Raw genomic sequence first — 20087 nt, 5'->3', positions numbered from 1 at the left:
GCCAACAGTTACTGAACTATACAAAAGCAATTTGGCTGCCATTTAACAAATGCCAGACACGGGAACGTACGTACCCGTCTCCAGTAATGGCAAGATCAGAGAGATGAAATCAGTGAGGCAGCAGGAAATAAAAACGCTGAAGGGGGGTTGTGGAGCAGGAGCAACGCCTGCTCCAGCCCTGGCCCCAGCACAGCACTGACGGAGGTCTCAGCAGCCGCTCCGCCCCGCTTTTCAGGGAGCAATTAGCAGAGCCCACGGGCTGACTCTGCGGGAGAGGTTGGGGAGGATGCATACACGGCTTCACCCTGACTTTGTTAGGGCAAGCTCAGCTGAGTGACAGGGAGGAGCATGGAAACACCTTTAGGACAGTGGAGATGAGAACAGGGGCTGGCATCTCTGGAGGAGCCTGGAGGCTGGAGAAGTCCGAGCTGTCTTTGCCAGAGGTGAGATGGGAATAGAGCTGGGTCAGTCCCCGGGTGTCAGACCCCAGGCTGACTCCAGCCATAGGGGAGCATGGTTTGGGGATGGGAGGGCTAAGGGAGCATCGCATTCCTGGGATTTTTTCTGTTGCAGGAAGGCATGCAAGGGATCTACCCACCCCAGAAATGCAGATACAGGGACCTGGATCACTTCCAGGGATGTATTTCCACTCCTTGTGGGAGAGGTAGGAGTATCATTAGCTGTGCTACCATTAACGCCCCCCCATCCCTCTGCCCCTCTGCATTACCAGTTACTCTTCCAGGTGTGCCTGACATCATAATCATTGATCTGATGCTTATCAGCTTGTTCATCCAGGAAATCAAACATGTATTTGATTGCGAGGGGCAGCGCGCTCCCACGATGCGCTGTGCTGAAGATGGTCTCAAACAGGTCATCCACAAACTTCTGCAGGGTGCCCTGAAGAGCAGAAAGAGAGAAGGGATGCTCAGCAACAGCCAGGATCAGCAGAGAGATGAGCTTGTGACTAAAGGTCACCACAGTACAGTCTGTATAACTGCTGGTTCTCAGTGGGTTATACTGGGAAACAAACACTGCAGTGATGAGGGATCTCGTTTGCTGCATGACCTGGCATGCCGAAAACATGCTGATAAAAACAGCACAAAGAGCAGAAATCAAGCAGATGCACATCATATCATGGTCTTTATTTGGGTCCCATTAAGATACCCAAGACTTGATGACAAACACTGCTGAAGGAGCACTCGTCCCACAAGGCAGGGAGCCAAATCACAAGGGAGATGGCTTTGCCCAGCCTCTGCAATCCTGAGCCAGTATCTTCAGCATAACCCTCTGCTCCTCTCTAGGGACATCTCCCAGCACCCACTCTGCACTAGAGAAGGTTTTGTGTGTGCTGAGGGAAGGGGACCTGCTGCAATGCCAAATGCCCTGGGTAATTACCCTTCCCACATCACTGATTTTGCAGCTTTATCACAAACACCAAAGGGGATGAGTTGCCTCACACAGGACACCTCTGCTTCCAAGTCCAGAAGCTGCTCAAGGCTACAGGAAACAGTAAAAATCACTACCCTTCCCCACTCAGATTTAAAAAGCCAGGCAGCAGTTCTGCATCTCTGTGCCATACCTTGGTGGCTAACAGGCGGGTCAGGTAGATTTCGGAGACCATCTTGCTGCCCCGGTCACCCTCCCGCTGGTCCATGTGGTCGTGGTTTTTCACTAGGTGCCAGAGCTTGGTGCCACTCTCCAGGTCGGGCGTGATCATGGGGGTCCGTGAGCGCAGGCTGTCGGGGCTGCTGGCTGTCCGCAGCATGCTCTCTGCAAGCATGGAGCAGAGGGGGATGCTCTCACCCTGACCACCTCCACCTTTGTCACCAGCCCCTCCATCCCAGTCCCCTCTGCTGTAGCTTCAGGGCATGTCAGGGCCATGAAATGGGAGCTCTGGGATCCAGCCTCCAGAGTTACTGTGGATTGGGAGCTCCATTGGGACCATTCTCACCCCCTGCCAGACTACATGGAAGCCTGGCTGAGGTAGCAGTGCCAGGACCATCGTGTGAGAGTTTCTCAGAGGTTTGTCCTCCTCCCAGCACACAGATGCCAGGATCACAGATGCCTCCTGTGATGGTCTGAGCTGACCACATTATTCCCTTCCAAAGCAAGGCTGAGGCGTGCTTGCCGAAAGGGTCGCTGGAGCCTGAACTCTGCTCATTTAAGTGCAAAGAGGCTCTGTGCCTATTTTAATTGGATTTCAGGGGAATTAAAGGGAGGGGATCCCTCAGCAGCAGCCATCTGACATGCGTCTCTCTCTCTCTCCCGAGTCTGACATGTTGCAAAGAGAGATGGCTCTGAAGGCATCTGCTCTCTCTTTGAGACCAGAATAAACAGCACAGTGCAGGAGAGCGAGGGGCTTGGAGGACCGTGTTCACCTGAGCCACAGTTACAATCACATGCCCTGCGCCCCATTTGCAAGACCCACTCAGTGCTGCCCCCGCCCCGCCATCAGCACAGCGTGCTCCCCTGTGTGCTCACCGTATCTGCTGAGGGACTTGGTGAAGGTGGAGGAGTTGGAGATGTTGTAGGCAGAGTTCTGCTTGGGCACCAGGGCTACTGAGGAGCCATCCGTCACCTGCGGGCAGAGATGGCAAGAGCAGGCTGTGACACCAGAGTGGCACAGGAGGAACAGCACCACAGCAGGGAGAAACCAGCCCAGGAGGGACAAAGCTACACTGCATCCCACCCCAGAGCCATCCATCTCCAGAAAAGAACACCTATGGATCTACCCCTGCGACAGCTCAGGGGTCAGAACACACCAGAAACCTTGGTGTCAAAATGGCAAAGTAAGGACAGAGCAGGAAACAGCTTCTGAAAGTCCTGAAGATGCCCCATTTAGTGCTTCCTTAAGCAGAAGGACCATAAACACAAGGCACAAGCAGGGAAGTGGCTACAGGCCTCTTGGCCATGTCCCTGCACAAGCAGCACTGTCTGGAGAGCTGAGCCCAGACCCTGACCAAACTGACAGGGAGAAGGGATGCTTAGGCTCCCAGAAGCTGGTGACTGCTCAGTGCTCTCCTGTGAAGACAGCCTTACCTGGTAGTGGGCCAGGGTATTTAGCCTCTTCCAGTCATTGTCGATCTTTGTGGTGACATCTTCATCCTGCAGTATGATGCGGGCCATCCTGCCCTGCCGCCACTCTGTCCCCATGAGGGAAAAGGGTTCATGGTTAGTGGGGGACTTGGAGCACAAAGCCAAGGCAAGGGCAGGAGCACAGCCTGAGCATCAACAAGAGCCCTCTCACCGCCCCAGACCCAGTGATTATCAATATGGTGTCAGCTAAAAGCTGTTTCTAAGTATTCATGGGAAGTCAGCATCAATTTGACCTTGGCAACTGTTTCCTTTGCTCTTCTCCATCCTCCTGCCCCTCCTTTAAGAACGGGATCCTTAACACTGTTCTCAACTATTTCTGGCCTCCTTGTCCCTCAGCCACCTCATGCCTGCAACCCAGAGCACAAACAGAGCCAAGGAGGTTCTTCTACCCACCCTCCCTACTGGCAGGGGTCACACTCCCATGCCAGGGGTCCACACGCAGTCTGTCCCACCAGCACAAACACTTTGGTCCCATCAGGTCCCTTCTCCTGTAGGAGATGAAGATTTTCCTGCCTCAAACAGTTTTTTTGACACTTCTGGTCTTGGCCACATCCCTGCCCCCACAGGGAAGTGATTGATCTCTCTCTTACCCAGGTCCATGTCTCCAGCCTTGGGTCGCTGGGAATAGGGCACCCCCTTGTAGACAGCATCCAGCAGCTTCTCTTTCACCTGCGTGATGGTGTCGCAGTTGAGCACCTTGACAGGGATCTCTGGGGCGTTCTCATTCTCGGGGTTCACACAGTTGAGGGTCTGTGCAGCACAGGGGGCAGAAAGACTCAAGTGAGTGGTTATGACCCACTGGCTGCAAGGGCAGGTCCAAGGTCACCAGGCTACAGCTGTCTACAGGTCATGTCTTCTCACCTCCCAGGCCGCTGCAGAGATGCAGCCATGTGGGGATATCCCTGCTCCTCTTTTCTCCCCACTTCCCTCCCTCAACCCCCAAATCTCCAACTATTCCCAGAAAGGCAACACGGTGTCAGTGAAGGAATCCAGGACCAAGAGGCCAAGCCCAACTCACAAAAACCTGTCCAGCCTGAGTGATGCCTGTGCACACTCTTCTCCCCTTCTCAACCCCACCCCAGTGGAGATGTAGGTGGTGAAGAGCCTGGCTTATCATTCATCTGAACAAAGGAGATGGCTCATATGAGGAAGAGAAGTATCTCTCCACCTCCAGCCTTTAACTTTGATCTCCATCCAACGGGACTCCCTGGGTGCTCCTGGTAGCACATTCCCAACAGCAACTCTGTTGCAATGTCTGTCAGGGCATGGAGTTTGTGGAGAAAGGCAGAGAGGGGTATCCAGTTCATGGCTGGCTTTCTCAGCTCCACAGCAAGGGCAAAACTTGCCATACAAAGACCCTGAATTTGACCCTAGCTGAGATGGGTACCACACAGACAGGGTAAGAGGTGAACCAGGGGCACTGGAGAGGAACAGAAACCACTCTCTGCAGTGACTTGGGTGCCTCCAAGATCTTGGTAAATAGCTGGATCTGGCAGTCCTAGCAAGCACCAGTACTGGTGAGGCTCCTGCTTGCACTAACCAGCATTTTGTAGTCAATCTGCTGCCGGATAAGCTTGTCTTCACTGAGGGAGTAGCGAGCCTCTCCTGTGATGGCATCGATGGGTCCCTTCTCCATCTGCTGCTTGATGGCACAGTAGAGCATGAAGAGCGGTTCCCCAGCACACTCCTGCAGGAAAGGGGATGGAGGAGAGAGGGAGAGAGAGAGAGAGAGAGAGGGGTGAGAAGGTGCCCAGCACCACCTTTCAAGAACCAGCACCATGTCAGGAGCCTGCCGTGTCCCTGCAGCATTGAGCCCTTGCATAAGACAGCAAGGAAGGGAACACATGGCAAAATACATCCCTTGTCTCCAACCAAGCCTGATGGAGGTTGTTCCCTTGTTTATCAACCTCTAGGCTCTGCTTCCCCGTGTTTCTGGACACTCCCCGGTGAATTCTGCCAGCCAGATCCACTGATAAGGAACAGCAAGTCAGCACCTCACTGACAACCTTACCCCGAGTTGCCAGCTGATGGAGGGGACCAGGCAATGAGGTTTCCTACAGCTAAACCATTTGCCACCTATGTGACCCCAGTGCCAAACCCCTATAATCAGCATCTATCTCTCATGCGGGAAGAAGGGAGAGGGATATTGGACCAGACACTTCCCCCAAAGATGCTGGAAGTGGACATGTCTGTATCTCCCAGGGCCCAAACCTCTCACCTGAACTGTATCCCAGTGAGCCCTTCAAGGTACAAGCATTAGCCCTAAGGGATAAAGGACTAAGATGGGAGCAGAGAGGACAGGGGGAAGTCCCAGAAGATTTTACCCCACCAGCCCTCACCCGTCTCTCTCGGCCACCTCACAAATAAATTGTACTTTGGTGCAAAGTGTGGCTGCTCTCCCTGTCACCATATGCTGTTAGCATCTCGTTAGCATCTGCGGTAATTAAAGAGACAGCTGCTAACGAGCAGGAACAGGCATACATCATCCCCAGACCTTCCGACAACACGCCTGTCTTTGAAATTATGTTTCATTTGCAAACTTGGCTTCATTAAGTCAGCTTGGAAAAGTGAGAGACCCAAGGTGGGTGCTGTGCTATGCTGTGCATTACAGGCTGCTCAGCATGGAAGGAACACTGGGCTGGCCACAGCGGAGAGCTCCCCCCAGCCGCTCCCACAGCGCCCTGAGGCCACTCCTCAGGCCACAGAAGAAAGGACTTTGAGTTGCTTCTTTCAGTTGCTTGCAAAAATCTCCTTGAAAAAGCTTCTGAGCCTGCAGAAGTGGTGGGGATGGAGGATAGCTTGGACAAGGACTCCTGCTCACAGATTTCCCCTCTCTGGTGAGGCATGATTGCTTCCTCCCATTCTGCAGCTCTGGAGATCCCCTCTGAGAAAGGTGGGTCCCAGTCCTTCCCACCTCAGTGGCCAGCTTGCACTTTCCAGACATCATGATATCACCATCTCTGCTGCTCGGACACCAGTGAGATGACAGGGAACACGTCTTATTGGATGTGTGGATGAGACCTCATCCTACAGCCTCCCTGGAGGGATGGAGGCACCAGTGGTCCTGGTGAGGGGTACATCACTCCTCCAGCATCACACAGGCTTTCAGAGGTTCCTACGTGTCCTTCCAAACTGTCATGCACCCAAATCTCAAGTGAAACAGCCCTGTTTCCTGCATATCCTTCACATTCTGGCTTGAACTCCCCCGACAACGTGCCATCACAAATGTGAGTAGCTACCCTTAAAATCCAAAGCCTTGCTCCCAACCTCACTGTGCCCACTGGCTCTTGAAGACCTGGGCCAAGATGTTGTTGTGGGTCCCAACTCACCGAGCCAGGGCAGATGAGGATGGTTTAGGCATCCCCTGATAGACACCACCAAAACAGACAGTGATGGCAGAGACCAGCACCAGGCAGTTTCCCCGAGGTGACCTCCGCTGGGTGCAATATAGAAGGGGACCGATGAGACATGGTCAGGCAGCTGGGCAAGTTTATGGAGGACTGTCTGCCCCAAAACCAGAGATGTGCCCATTCTCTGCTAGCCCTGATAGTTTGCTCACTGCTGGGGGCCTGGATGAGGAGGGGCTGGGGGGTTTCACTGCATGCACCGTGGGCGCACCGTGGGCAGCTGAAAACATCCCCACGCGTCGCACATCCCCGCATGCCTGTGCTGGTACATGGGGAGCAGGCTGAGGTGAGGCAGCTACTGCTCAAACTGTCTTATTGACTAGCTCTAGCTCATCAGGCACCTAATATCATGCATTTTTCAGCACTTGTCTCGATTTATCCCCCTCCCTTTCCCCAGGGTGTCTCATTAAGAGCCTGATAAATGCTGCCACGGGGCCCATGAAAGCACCAGCCATCGCCAGCTCCCAACGCTGCTGGCCCTGGGCCGTGGGGGCTGTTCTTCCCCTGTCCCCATCCCTCACCCCATCCCATCACGGCTGCATGATGTGAGTGCCCAGCCCTGCTCGGGGCCGGTTTGCCGAGAGCGGATCTGGCAGCTGGGCACTCATCCGCCTGCCTCATTTACATGCACAATTACTGCAGTTTGGTGCAAGGCATATGTTTCCCTGCTGGCAAACTGTCTGCTGTGATACCTCTCCATCTACTCCACGGGTTTCTCCTGCTTTTGATGCCACCTGTGATCCTCACTGCTGGGAGACAGGCGGAAATGGCCCTGCAGGGCTCTTATGGATGGGCAGACCCAGGAGAAGCCATAAGCACGTTTTTCAAGCCTCTTCCAGTCTAACTCCAGTGGCTCAAGTGTGGGAGTTTCAGCCACTTCCCCAGGAAGATGATGCCCACTGTAACGAATCTCACAGGCAGCAGGTTTACCCAGGCCCTCTGTGTATGTTCTTCCTATAATGGTGCATCTAGATCAGCCTTCTCTCTCCTGCTGCTACCACACAGAGACTGGAGGCATTTTATCCCACCAAAGCCACCGCACAGCCAAGAACTTTATAAAAAAGCACTGCCCTTGTCCCATCTCCATGTCTCCCTCTCCTTCTCCTCCCTACCCCCAGACCTGCCCCATGCTGGTGATGTGCTTGGCAGCCTCTCCAAAGGAGGGCAGGGATGTACAAGGGCAGATGCAGGACAGCGATGGCACATGAACAGCTCCAAAGCAGCTTCTGAATGAGGCGAATGTGCCCCTGTGATCTGACCATGGTGCTCAGCCCAGACAGGGACAGGCCAAGGGTCCACAGATGAACACAACATCCTCAAATGCCCCTTTGAGGATTGAAGGCTCAGTGCTGCACTTTGCTCAGCCAAAGCACAACCTTGTCCACTTCAAGGAACCCTGAGGGAGCCTACCCACAAGGAGAGCTACTCCTGCCTTTCCCACCGACCCCACAGAGCCCGAACAGTTGTCTGCTGGTGTCCTACCTGATCCCACTGGGCACAGCTGCTGCAGGGGCAGAGGACAGCCCTGCCAAGCAAAGCTCCCAGCGTAAAGGGATGTTGAAAGGTTTGGTATCTCCCCCAAAAAAGCACAGCTTTCTGCCTCTCCCACCCCTGGAAACCAACCTCCGCCGCACGCTACAGCTAGATTTTTGCAGATACAGGCCATCCCTCGACGGAGGCAAAAAGCCAAGTGCATGTAAGTGATATTATAAATCACCTCTCGTTGACGATCACTTGAGTTCTGCACAGACTCCTGCTCGTTCTCATCTCTTGGCTGGAAATGGTTCAAACCCTCTTTATCTTAATGAGGGATGAAATCCCACAAAAACGGCTGTGTGCCACCCAGCTTCGCTGCACTGACACCAGGCAGGATCCCAAGAAACAGCTCTGCTGACTGACAAATCGGCAGCGAGACTGCAGACGCTACTCAGCCCATCGGTGTCATCCCAAAGGAGCAGCAGGACCAAGCTGGCTGTCCACAGGCTAGAGTTACAGCTGTATAGCCAGTGGTCCATGGGCTGCTGTGGCTCTAGCAGAGGTGGAGGCACCAATGCTGCTGAGATAAATGTTCCCGATGCAAGCTGGGTGAACTAGCAGTAAAATCAGCCCTTATGCTTTGGCATCCTCTTCTGCTACCCCGATGAAATTAGGAAAAAGAGGTGAATTCAAGCTAATGGGCTTGCCAGCACAGGAATAGGCATGAAGAGGTCCAACATCATCTGCAACCTCAAGCACATGCTGCAGAGAGAGCTGCATCTTTGGCTGTCAACAGGCCCCACCAGGGCACCTCTGGGTGGGGAAGCAGCAGCAGAACTGGAGATGCCTGGGGGAAATGATTACCCTACCAAGGAGCCTCAGTGTCAAGAGAGAGATGAAGAAAAAGTGATGGTGTTAAATGAAGGGTGTAGCACATCAACTGCAGCTCAAACAGGCGGAAATATCCCCTGAGCAGAGTCAAGCCTACAGAAGGACCAGCTCCCAGGATTTGTTCCTCCTGGGTTACACAAGCAGAGGCAAGGAGGGAGGGAAAAGGAACCACTCTGAAGGGATTCAAGACTCAGCTGCATTGCTTCAGATTCACCCTTTCTGCAGGCACCATTTTTATGAAGATCTCAAGCCCACTACGCATTAAGCAATCCCAGTCTGAATTTCATTTCTCAATCTCAGTTATTTCCCCAAAAGGAGACCCAGAATCACTAATCACATCTCAAAAACCCAGAATGGAAACAGCAGCTGAGAAGCAATCTCCGCTCTGGGATGGAGTGGCAGCACTCAGGAACTCATCAGCCCAGGCTCTGGATACCATGCTGCCCATCCCAGCAAGGCAGAAACCACCTCCCTGCCCATGCACGGTTGCCATCCCTTCCCAAACTCACCTTCAGAAACTTGTATAGCAGAAATGTGAACCAATTCGTCAGCATCTTCTCTGCCACCGACTCTGTTCTGTATGGAAGACAGAGAGCAAAGCCATCAGGAGAGGGTATTAAAGGTCTCTGGTCTCACCCATTGCCACCTCAGGCTGTGGATAAATTGTTTTTGGCTTTAAAAGGTCACATCTGGGAAGGCAGGAACAAAGGGGCACAAGCAGTCAGCAAAAGCTCTACTAAAAAGCTTGCCCATCTGCAGGGCTGAACCACAACACCCCCCCAAGAGGGAGAAGCAAATTGGTCTCCAGCGTATTTGGAGAACCAGAAAGAGCTGAGCACAACCTTGTCCCATGGGTAGTCTCACCCAGGGGATGACTAGCTTTCTGCTTCTCCCTGGTACCTTCTAAAGTTTGTTTCTTCCATTGTCTCTTGTTGGAAGCTGGCAACGCCCTCCACAGGAGGATTGTAAGAGACGCCAGGTAAAATGTCACCAAACCTAGTTCAAGATCCCCTGTTAAAGCACAACCTGAAGGGAGGAGCAGAGGTGGCAAGGCAAGGTCGGATCCTGACCTATGCTCCCATGCCAGGAACACCTCCCCCCAATTCACCAAGTTCCTGATCTAGCTGGAAGCCTCTCTCCCTACTGGGGAGCTGCTGCAGATTTGTGCTCCTGCCAGGCATTCAGTACTGCTACTGCCCTGACACCCACCACTACTGGGTGACATAGGACTCCCCTGCAATCCCCAAAGTAGCCCCTTGATGTCTATAGCCTCAAAGCCCACAGCCCACAGCAGAGCAAGAGGGCAATCACCACCAATACCAAAGGGACAGAGAGTCTTCCCCAGCAGCCTGCACAAGGTCTGCTCAGAACTGATGGAGAAGAGAACACCTGGTTCTTGGCACTTGGTGGCAACGTTGACAATGTCAGGAGGCCACGCTCTGCACTTTTGTTTCTCTCCATGCCCCTGCCCTTGGGCCTGGATCTGGTTGACTCTTGGGCAGGGAAGCACAGCCCTGCAACACAGAGATGGCACTGGTCCACTGGTACATAGCCTTGGTTAAAGCCACCGCTGGATTTAGGTCTGGAGACTCTGATCCCAAGATGTTCGTGATCAAACTTATCCCCAGTACTAATTCAGCCTAAAACAAGGGGATTAAAGGGGGAAGGAGTAAGGGCAGCAGCTGAAATCTTAAGCTGTTTTCCAGTACCTTTGGAGCACTGTGCAAAGACACTGTGCCAGGCTTGGGATTTAACCCTTCCCTGCCGGCACAGTGGAAATCCTAGGTCTGTGTCTCCTCAGAGCGGGGTGGTAATGTAGGAGCTTGCAGTGAGCAATGCTGCAACTACCTGCTTCAAAAGGAGTTTAAAAACGGGGCCACGCCTCTCAGTGTTTAGAGATCTGCTTGAAGAAAGCACCTAGAACTGCCTTGAGAAAACCTACATAATGCCACTAAAGCATTCAAAGCCAGATGCCATAGTGCTCCAGAGCAGCACAGCAGGGAAGACCCAGGGCAGTCACCTGTGTCTGTCTGGGACCACCACCACATGCACAAGAAGAGCAGGATCCTGCAGGATGGGTCCAAACAGGACATGGGGACCTTGTGGTGGTGGTACTGCAGTCTGGACGTGCCACACCAGCAAAGGAGGGGAACAGCCTGGCACAGAGAGAGCTGAGGGTGACATGGGACCCAGGTGAACTGTGCAGACCTACAAGGACAGCTTAACACGCCTGTCTCTGCACCACAGCCTGGTCTTGCTGCTGTACGATTAAAATTCACTTTAACACATCCATTATTTTTAAAGTGGCTTTCCCTCCCACTAAAGTAAGAACTCCAGCCAGCACCTCAACCCTCTCCAGTTCGGCTTCTTCATCTCATCCACCCATTAATCATCAGATCGGGCACTTGCAAACGCAGATGCTCCCGAAAGCACAGGCAGGACTGATAACGGCAGGAGCGCAGCAGCACTCCGGCAGCACCGGGGGCAATGGATACAAACAGGCTGACTCCAGAAACAAAACCCTGAAGGAACCCAAACCTCAGAGGCACCAGAAGGAACCCAAAGCTGTGCAGTGCCGAGTGGCAGCGTTACGCCTGGCAGATGGGCCAGGAGCAGTTCCCCATGGCCAGATGGCTGGGGTAGGAAATCCACTTTCCCGAGTGTATTCAAGCTGACTTGGGGTCATAGTCCCACCCCAGCCTTTCTCTAGTGCTAATGGGGCTTAGCCCCTTTTGCCCTTCTGGAACAGCACAGCTCCCCTTAAACCATTAGGGGACTAACACCTGAGCCCCCAGAAGAGGGACGCCTTCCTGCACCGGCCAGGAAAGATGAATCCATCAAGGGGAAGGAAAAAGGGACATGGAGAGAAAGCCAAGGAAGGGGTGAAGCTACCCAGCAGACATCCTCCCCATCCCCAGACCAGGTCCTTCACAGACAAGCTTGTAACACTCATCTGAAGTGCCACCACCCAGGCTTCAGCGGATGTTTGTCTTTATCCATGATACAGCCAGATGCCACAGCAATGGGGGATTATCCAATAAGAAAATAAATAACAGCTCTCCCCAGTTAGATCAATGCTAATCCAGTTGCCCTGGGCGGTTAAGCACACTCCCGTGCCCAACAGCAGGGCTAATCAAAATGAGGGAAAAGCACAGCCCTCAGCACCGCTCGCTCTGTGCCGCAGCAGCAGGAGGAACAAAGTCTCTTTAAATATTACTCAGGGAGGCAGGAGCAAGGTATCGGCCAGGGGACCTTGTCCCTGTCCTAAGCCTCCCAACATCTCCACCTGCAATGGACCCCCGAGCTCTGCGGTTGTGGGCTGACAGTCCTTGGACCGCTGGCTCTCACTGCTCCAGTGTGGGATGGAGCCCGACCCCGTGCCACTCCCACGGCTCAGCCACTGCGGCTGCTGGCCTCCCCGCACTGCCTTTTATTTATATTTTATTGATTTGCTTCATTCCGGAGCTTTGCTCTGATGGTAGCAGCTTCGTGATGTTTTGAGACACCCAGGAGCTGCAAAGGCAGTTTAAATATTTCAGTGAAGCCTGGTGTCATGGAGGGACAGGATGAAGGGAAGAGCCCAAGGATGCACTTGGGGAACAGGGATGGGGACAGGGGTTCGTTTCGTTTCTCTAAGACCCACCCCTCTCCTGGCCAGACACAGGTGTGTTGTGCAACCCCTCTCCAGCGCACTGCTAACGAGGTGCTGTGAGAAATTAAGGGCACCCTTGTAATATGATAAATGAAGCAGAGTATGAAAGCAATGTGCCTAGAGATTGACTGAGGGAACCAGCTCGTATCGTTCTCCAGGCATCTCCCCAGGGCCAGGCACACAAAACTCAACAGATTTTGTCTAGTCTGGCCATGCCATGAGCACTGGTTGATGTTTGAAAGGTTTTCTTAAGCCTTTCTGGTGCCACACCAGCCCCGTAGCTCTCAGTCGTCCCTGCATCTCTGCTGGAGGCTGGTAGCACCGGTCTGGTGGAGGCAGAGATGGGGGGGCACAGCACAGCGTGTGAAAGGAGAAGACGGCACAGAGGGCCTCAAGCTGGGCTGGTGGAGCTTATTAATTGTTTTTGTTCAGCACTTGGTGTATCTTTCAATATTCATCAGCCCGTGATGAAGGAGAGCTCAGAGCTATCGTTAAATATTGATGGGCCAGGCAGACTCACGGCAGGGCTTGGCAGGCTGCCTCCTGCTCGCGCTCCCACCCGGCCCCAGCGAGACTCCCAACCTGCGAAGATCCACTTGGCTTTCCCAGGAAACCCCCCTGGCTCAGCAAGGTCAGCAAGTCCCAAGGAGGCAGCGGGGAAAGGACTCCTGCCTGGTGCCAGCCTACAGAGGCACAACTCAGCAAGGCAGCTGCCAGACAAGGCAAGAGCTGCCCCACATGCCAAGGGGTGTGGGGGGCTGCCTGGTCACCTGGAGAAGAGAAGGCAAGTGGGAGCATTGCTGCAGCAATACACATCACCACTTGACACCAGCATGCATCATCCCTGCACCAGCCTGTGCAGCCTGGAGCTGCTAAAGCATTCGCGCTCCTTCCTTCCAAAACATCAACCTGCACAGGCCACACCAGAGCGAGAACATCCCATGGGTGACTCCTAAGTTGGCTGTGTCTCGGTGGTCCCACATCCCTCCCAAGCTTGCAGGCGGACAGGCAAGGAAATGCTTGACCACTGACACAGCCGCAGCCAACGCTAAAGCCACCACTGACAGCATCCCTAAAGGACACCAGCTTGTGTCCACATGCTCAGAAAAGCCTGGGTGTTGTCCCAAAGCTCCAGCCTCTCAGTTGGTCACTTACCTCCGCAAGAGCAGCTTGGGGTGGTTCTTACTCTCCAGGTTCTTCTCAATGAGGTCGGAGAGGAGCTGCTTCAGCACACCAGTGGCATACTCCATCTCGCCCTGCAGCGCTGTCATGATAAGGGAGGCCACGTTGCCACGGTCCCGCATGGAGAAGCTCCGCTGAGCCTCCAGAGTGCGGATGAAGGTCAGCAGGAAGTGCTTTTTGTTCAGGAGCTGCCCAAAGAGAGTCAAGGACTTCTCCACATTTGCCTGGACCTGCAAGGATAGAGCAAAGATGGGAGATCGGCATGGCATGTGGGAGCAATGAGAAGGTGGCTGGGCAGCACAAGACCCCAGATTCACCCTCATTCCCCAAGAGAAAAGGATTAAATAAGGTCAAAAAGCAGCTGGATTTTCTCTCTTCTCCATACTGCCAAGCTTCCCCTGTGGTGATCAGCCTCAGTTCCCTCCAGACATATTATCTAGTCTGTAGTATCTCAGCATCAGGTTAACACAGTCTCAGGGCATCAATGTATACATATGTACACACACACTTCCATACAAAGACTCTCTCCCACGCGTGTGGAGGCACACATCCGCACTTCCCGCCCCTAAACAAACACTCCATCTCTCCCAAACACACACACAAATTACAATTTTCAATCTCAGCTAACAAGCAGCCAAATTCCCACCCAAGGAACTGCAACACGCACTCTGGGTATTGCACAGAAAGCAAATAAAGCCACAACCCTGAGCTCCGCCAGCAGCAAAATCTGCCTGGTTTTGGGAGGCTGGATTCAGACAGCAAAGCAAACAGCAGAAACCTGGCTCTGCCCCGCTCCAGACACAGCCTGAAATACCCCCTTTCCTCTCAAGATGTTTGAAGGTGTATTTCTGGCCATACTTGGCCATGTATGAGCCAGCAGGGATCAGGCTGGGATGCTTTCATTCCTGCGCTGCCATTGTCAGCCCAGCTCTGGTCAGCCCTGACCACACTTCTTATCAGAAATGAACATTTTCACAACACAGAAAAGATGACTTGCTCTGAATAAAAGTCTTGCTGTGGAAAAATGTCGATTTTAATTCCCCCCGCCCTTGTCTTCCTGATTGGGAGAATAAGTGAAAATTTCATTTCATGTCGATATTTGGAGACAAAACAACACTTTTCATTTCAAAACACCAACTCAAAATGAAGAACAGGGTTTTGACACATCAAATCATTTCATTTCAATCAAAACTTTGGATCAGTGCTCTTCAACGCCAATTCCTCACGGTTGTAACTTCCTTCTCCAAAATACTCTTTCCCACTGGATGAAAACCCAGTTTCCCACTAGCCCTTGTCACTTCTGTGATATGAGACCCCAGGTACCACTGCCACCCTCAGCACCAAGGTGAGCACGGACACCTGCCCCAGAGCAAGCCAGAAGTGCAATGGGGGAGTGACAAACCCTCTCCACCCCCATCTTCAGGTGGGCACCACCGGACTCCATTTCCCTTAACACATGTCAAACAATAACATCCTGCTAGAAGCAGAAATGCTTTAAATTGTTTTCCTAGAGTCCTCCCTTCCAGACTACACAAGGACCTCCATACAATGATGATAGTAAGTCAGGCAGATGCCTGAGGTTCAGCCGCACTGGCTGCTCCTTATGGGAACACAGAGATGCCAGTTGATTCCTCAGCATGGGAAGACCTGAGAGCCAGATGGAGCACAGCAGCTGCACTGGAGACCTACCAGACCCACCAGTAAAACTGGGGCAGAGGGAGACATGTTGCATCCCCACCCTTGCCTGTTGCTGGTGCTTTTGCAGTCAAGACCAGGCAAAAGAGATCACAGGACGAGAGGCTTTCTCCTTCAGCAGGATCTTGGTAAAATGGGAAATGAGTCCTGCCCAACAGCGACCACACCACTGAGGAGGACATGCAACCCCAAACACAAGCAGCATGGCAGCACCTGAGCCCCCCCCACATGCCTTCTCCTCTCTGTGTTTAACTTGCTGATCATTAGCAGAAATAATGAACGATACTGAATCAAATATTTAATCAGGCTTGAATTCATACAAAGCGACAAACACCCCCCCTAACACCCAAGGAGAAAGGGAGCTGGTACCAACAGCGTGTGCGTAAGCAAGTGCCGTTTCCTTCCCGTCACTTGCAATAGCTAATGTTACACTCTGAGTAAAGAGACAAATAAAAGCAAACCTGATTAAATTATATGAAGCTTACACAACTGTAGTTGCTTTATTTAATCTCTTCAGGGAAATTTTTTTTTCCCTCCTTTGCAGCTTTAACCCCTTGCTTCCCAGGCCAGGCTGAGCTGGCGCAGTCTCTCGAGTGGAATGTTTGAATTAAGAGCTGGAAGTGGACAAAATCCCACCCAGCCTGCTGCGGCCAATGCAAAATTCCTCCTCTGATACCCTTTTTGATACCCTTTCCACTCCTCTCTCTCCAGGGAAAATCCTTAAAAGCAAGAGCAGAGGTTGGAGGAGAGCAAGGCTCCATGCAGACAGGAAGGGCTGTGCCCCAGGGAGGGCTTATGCTCATGCTCACGCTCATGCCTGCTGCGACTCCGGGCTCTGAGCATCCGGAAACCCGAGCTGCAAGGGGAAATCCATGGAAACCAGGTCCCCACTGCCCTCCTGAGTTGGGATTAGGGACCAGGGAAAGGGAGCAGGCAGAGATCCAGGGCCCCGTGCCGTAGCCATGCCAGTGTACACCACCAGCACGTGCATTTGCAGTTGGTAAGAGCTTGTTGTGTTGTAATTAGTGATTGTGCATCTTGCACCAGGGCCGATTACTTCTCCTAAATACATTGTGAAGCCCACGTCGACATTAATTACTGTGCTGGGTCAGCAGTGAGGGGAAGCTCAGGTCACCCCCCCTCCTCTCTTCTAATCAAGAGCGGCCTCAGCAGCCCAGCAAACGAGAAGCCAATTGCCATGCAATTGCACACACTAAATTAAACAGGGGTGGAGAGGCTGGGTGGGGAAGAGGGAGCTGGTTTGGAGAGCAGGGGAAGGATGCTAAGGATGGGTTCTGCATGGGGAAAGGGAGCCAAGCAAGCAGGCCATGTCAGGCAAGCCTGCTAGGAATGAGAGGCCAGTCAGGCATCAAACTGACCCAATTGAATAAAGCAAACACTGTAGAAAGTGACAGCAGCAATGATATTAATGTAACTATTGATAGCAATGCCAGAGAGCACAGCAACCAGCCGGTGGTCGGTCCGCACTCGTGCCTGCTGCCACGTGGCGAGCTGCTCTCTGCCGCAACAGGCCGGGCCAGCTTCCCACCAAAGCATCTCTGCAGCAAGGGCACAGCCCCGGTGTCAGGCACTACAGACACAGACAGACAGATGGTACCACACCTCCATCTCCTTCAGCACAGGGTGGTCTTCTATCCCAGGGAAGAGAACCCGCATGGCGTAGGTGCGGTAATCCAGAAAGGGGATGCCAGCCCCATCCAGGTCGTTGGTCAGCTCATTAATGTCAGTCTGCAGCTCAGCAAAGGCTGGGATGGGAAAAGCAGAATTAAGCAACACATCCCAGAGTACCAGCACACAGTACCAGCACCCAGCCTCCCCAGCACCCCTGGGTGGGAACCCCCAGACATGAATCAGCTCCAAGGCCCTTCCCCTGGAAGGCTGTGATTGCTGTTCCCATCTCACAGATGGAGAAACTAAGCTGCCTAGAATGGGGATGACTTCCCCAAAATAAATCAAGTGGCAGATTTGGGAAAAGAACCAACAGGTCCTGGTGGGAGCTCAATACTCCCCTGCTTAGCACTCACAGCCTCCCAGGGATGCTGGGGGCAGAGGAGAAGAGCAAAGCTTGAACAAAACCAAAGCTTCTGGGCAAAAATGTTATCCTAAACCACAAGAATGTCCTCGTTTCTTTTTGACCTAAATACTACTCGAGAGAAGAGAGCTTGAGCACACCCACCCCAGCACCCCCGATCCGAGCAGAGGCAGCCGTGACTCCCAGGGGAATGCAGTGGGGAGGGGTGTCCTGAACCTTTAATTGCACCTACAGGGAAAAGCTGATGGGAGTGGGGGGGGAAAGGAGTCCTGGAGATGCACCAGGGAAAGGGGTTGGGGAGGGGGGAGGGGGGAGAGAAAACCCTCAGAAAAATCAAATTAACGGCACTTTAAAGGGAGCTGAAAGCCAGGCAGAGGACTGCAGGCTCGTCAGCCTGATGAAAAAAAACAAACCGTCAGCTTGAAAGGCGTGCTATCTTATCTGTAACTAGTGGGACTAGAAAAGAGAAAAGGCAGGGAAGAGATTGTGCCTTTTAATTAAAAGCAGATCCTTTTATCTGCCAGCTGTGGAAGACAAGACACCATCCCCTCCACCAGCTCCCTCCCCTCTCCCTGTCACCAGTGCCATCCGCAGGCATGTGTAGGGATGGGGATTTGGGGAAGCAAAGGGTTTTTCTTTCTTTCTTTCTTTCCCCTTTTTATTATCTTGTTTTCGGTGCTTGCTCCATCCACAGCACCCGGGCTGGCTGTGGCTGTGGTTGGCGGGGTCGGGGCCTTGGGAGCCAGCTCAGGAGGATAATGGGCAATTAGGTTTTATCAGCAGGATCATACAAGGAATTCTGTCCAATTTCACAGCATCCGTCTGTCACATAATGAGAGACCGACTGCCCGCTCACAGGCAGCCCTCACTACCCTCCTTGCTCTCTTTTATCCCATTTGGAGAAATGGGGGGGAATTTCTTAACTGGAAAAAAATCCCCAAATCCCACCCAAAATGAGTTCACTTCCTCTGACAAAGCAGCTTTGCCCATTCCCATTCCTGCTTTGGAAGGGAGAAGGGAAAGGGTGGGAGCACACAGACATGTGGGATGGCACAAGACCTTCCAAGCCCCCCACATGAATGGCACAGGGTTCTCACCCTCTTTGCACTCCAGGGCCACCCGGGACTCCAGGTTGTCCATCTGCAGCTGGAGGCGTTTCAAGGTCCGGTCAGCATCTCGGGACTTGCGCTTGTAGGCAATGAGGACGATGATGATGATGAGGAGGAGCAGACCCCCCCCACCGCCAATCCCAATGATGGCAGGCAGGGTGAGCAGGCTGTCTGAGTAGATCTGCAGCGTCCCCGGAGAGAACTCAAACCCTCCAGCCTTGATCTGCACCGTGGTGAAGGAAAAAAGCAGACCTGGTGTCAGGGAGAAGGTGCCCAGGCCAGCCCTCCCCATCATCCCGCTGTGCTGGAACTGGGGGATGACCCCCAGACTGGGGAAAGGAGAATGCAGCAAAACATAGGGATGGCAGGATCTGGTCCAGAGCAGCACAGTGCACTTTAATGGGATGCAGGACACATGCTGCCAGAGCAGGCAGAGAGTTTGATATCTCATTCAGACAACATTACAGGAACAGATGGGATGTGAAGCGAGTTCCCCCACGGGTGGGGAGCCTGGGGGGGGACCATGCCAGGTCCCTTTCAACCTGGCATGGTCCTGGAGCGCAAACACTGCTGTGTTACAACCCCACAAACAAAGAGCCTTCCTTGTGGCACGAGCCAGCACTGGGGGAGAAGGGAGGGAAGCCCCCACCTTGGCACTGGCTGTGCCCTGGCACCCAGTGGGGAAGGGAGATTGTCACCAGGGTACACACAGCAACTCCCAGCTGAGCGTGCTGGGGAGAGGACAAAGCATTTGGTCCTACAAAGAGGACCCAGGGAGCAGGAAGGCAGCTCCCAAGGATGGTCCTGCATGTTCACAGAGTATGTGGTCCTCATCCAAAGACAAGCACACAGCAGAGCTGGTGCTGGGATAAAGACTGACCCTCTGCGACACACGGGACACAAGGAGCAAAGACACCAGTGTCAGCATTTACCGTGACTTTGTGCTGGCCGGTGAGGTTGGGGGACTCGCAGAGGAGCTGGGTCTCGGAGATGGTCAGGGTGCAGGGGGTGTCTCCGATCAGCACCGTGTAGTTCAGGCGGGAGTTACCGGCAGCCGGCGGGAGCAAGTTCCTGCCCTTTGAAGGAACAAGGAACAAGACTGTCAGTTCTTGTGCAGTGGGAAACGTGTGAAAAAGAGCAACATAAGGCAAGTTTGTGCTCTTACAGGGCAGGACACTGCCCCAGGAGAGACAAAAGACACTCCCACATCCCCATCCTTCTGCCCCCAGGTCACACTGCCTTACCTTGAGGATGAGGGGAGAGCTGGGCTTCAGTTCCAGCATCCCCGTGGGGCTGAGTGGTTCAAAGACGGGGTCTGGGTAGTAAACGAAGTTGGTGGTGTTGATGATCAGCAGGGCCTGAACATTATCCATGACAAAACCGATCTCATCTGGGCGGTCACCGACCTCAGGAGGACTCCGCACGGGGTTGTCAATGGAGGGTGCATAGCACACCATGGTGGTGTCATTGTAAACAGTACAGTTCTGCAGGAGGCACACAGATCAAGGTCAGAACCACTTTCCAAT

The 20087-nt window shown here is 53.3% G+C and overlaps 1 protein-coding gene across 1 annotated transcript in view; it reads right to left on the bottom strand.

The window, feature by feature from the left end:
* PLXNA1 (plexin A1) overlaps positions 1-20087 on the bottom strand; it is a gene marked incomplete at both ends in the record, with an annotated part of 102686 nt that overhangs the window by 8466 nt on the left and 74133 nt on the right. The window contains 12 exons of the mRNA XM_084269795.1: positions 728-897; positions 1580-1770; positions 2482-2578; positions 3040-3143; positions 3687-3846; positions 4637-4783; positions 9380-9446; positions 13678-13934; positions 17023-17165; positions 18550-18784; positions 19494-19637; positions 19806-20045. Of these exons, the coding sequence (XP_084125921.1) occupies positions 728-897; positions 1580-1770; positions 2482-2578; positions 3040-3143; positions 3687-3846; positions 4637-4783; positions 9380-9446; positions 13678-13934; positions 17023-17165; positions 18550-18784; positions 19494-19637; positions 19806-20045 (1955 nt within the window). The remainder of the gene's footprint in view (positions 1-727; positions 898-1579; positions 1771-2481; positions 2579-3039; positions 3144-3686; positions 3847-4636; positions 4784-9379; positions 9447-13677; positions 13935-17022; positions 17166-18549; positions 18785-19493; positions 19638-19805; positions 20046-20087) is intronic.

This window comes from Gallinula chloropus, assembly GCF_964237585.1.
Source record: "Gallinula chloropus genome assembly, chromosome: 12".
Lineage (NCBI taxonomy): Eukaryota > Metazoa > Chordata > Aves > Gruiformes > Rallidae > Gallinula > Gallinula chloropus.
This window is presented reverse-complemented; position numbering and strand designations above follow the sequence as displayed.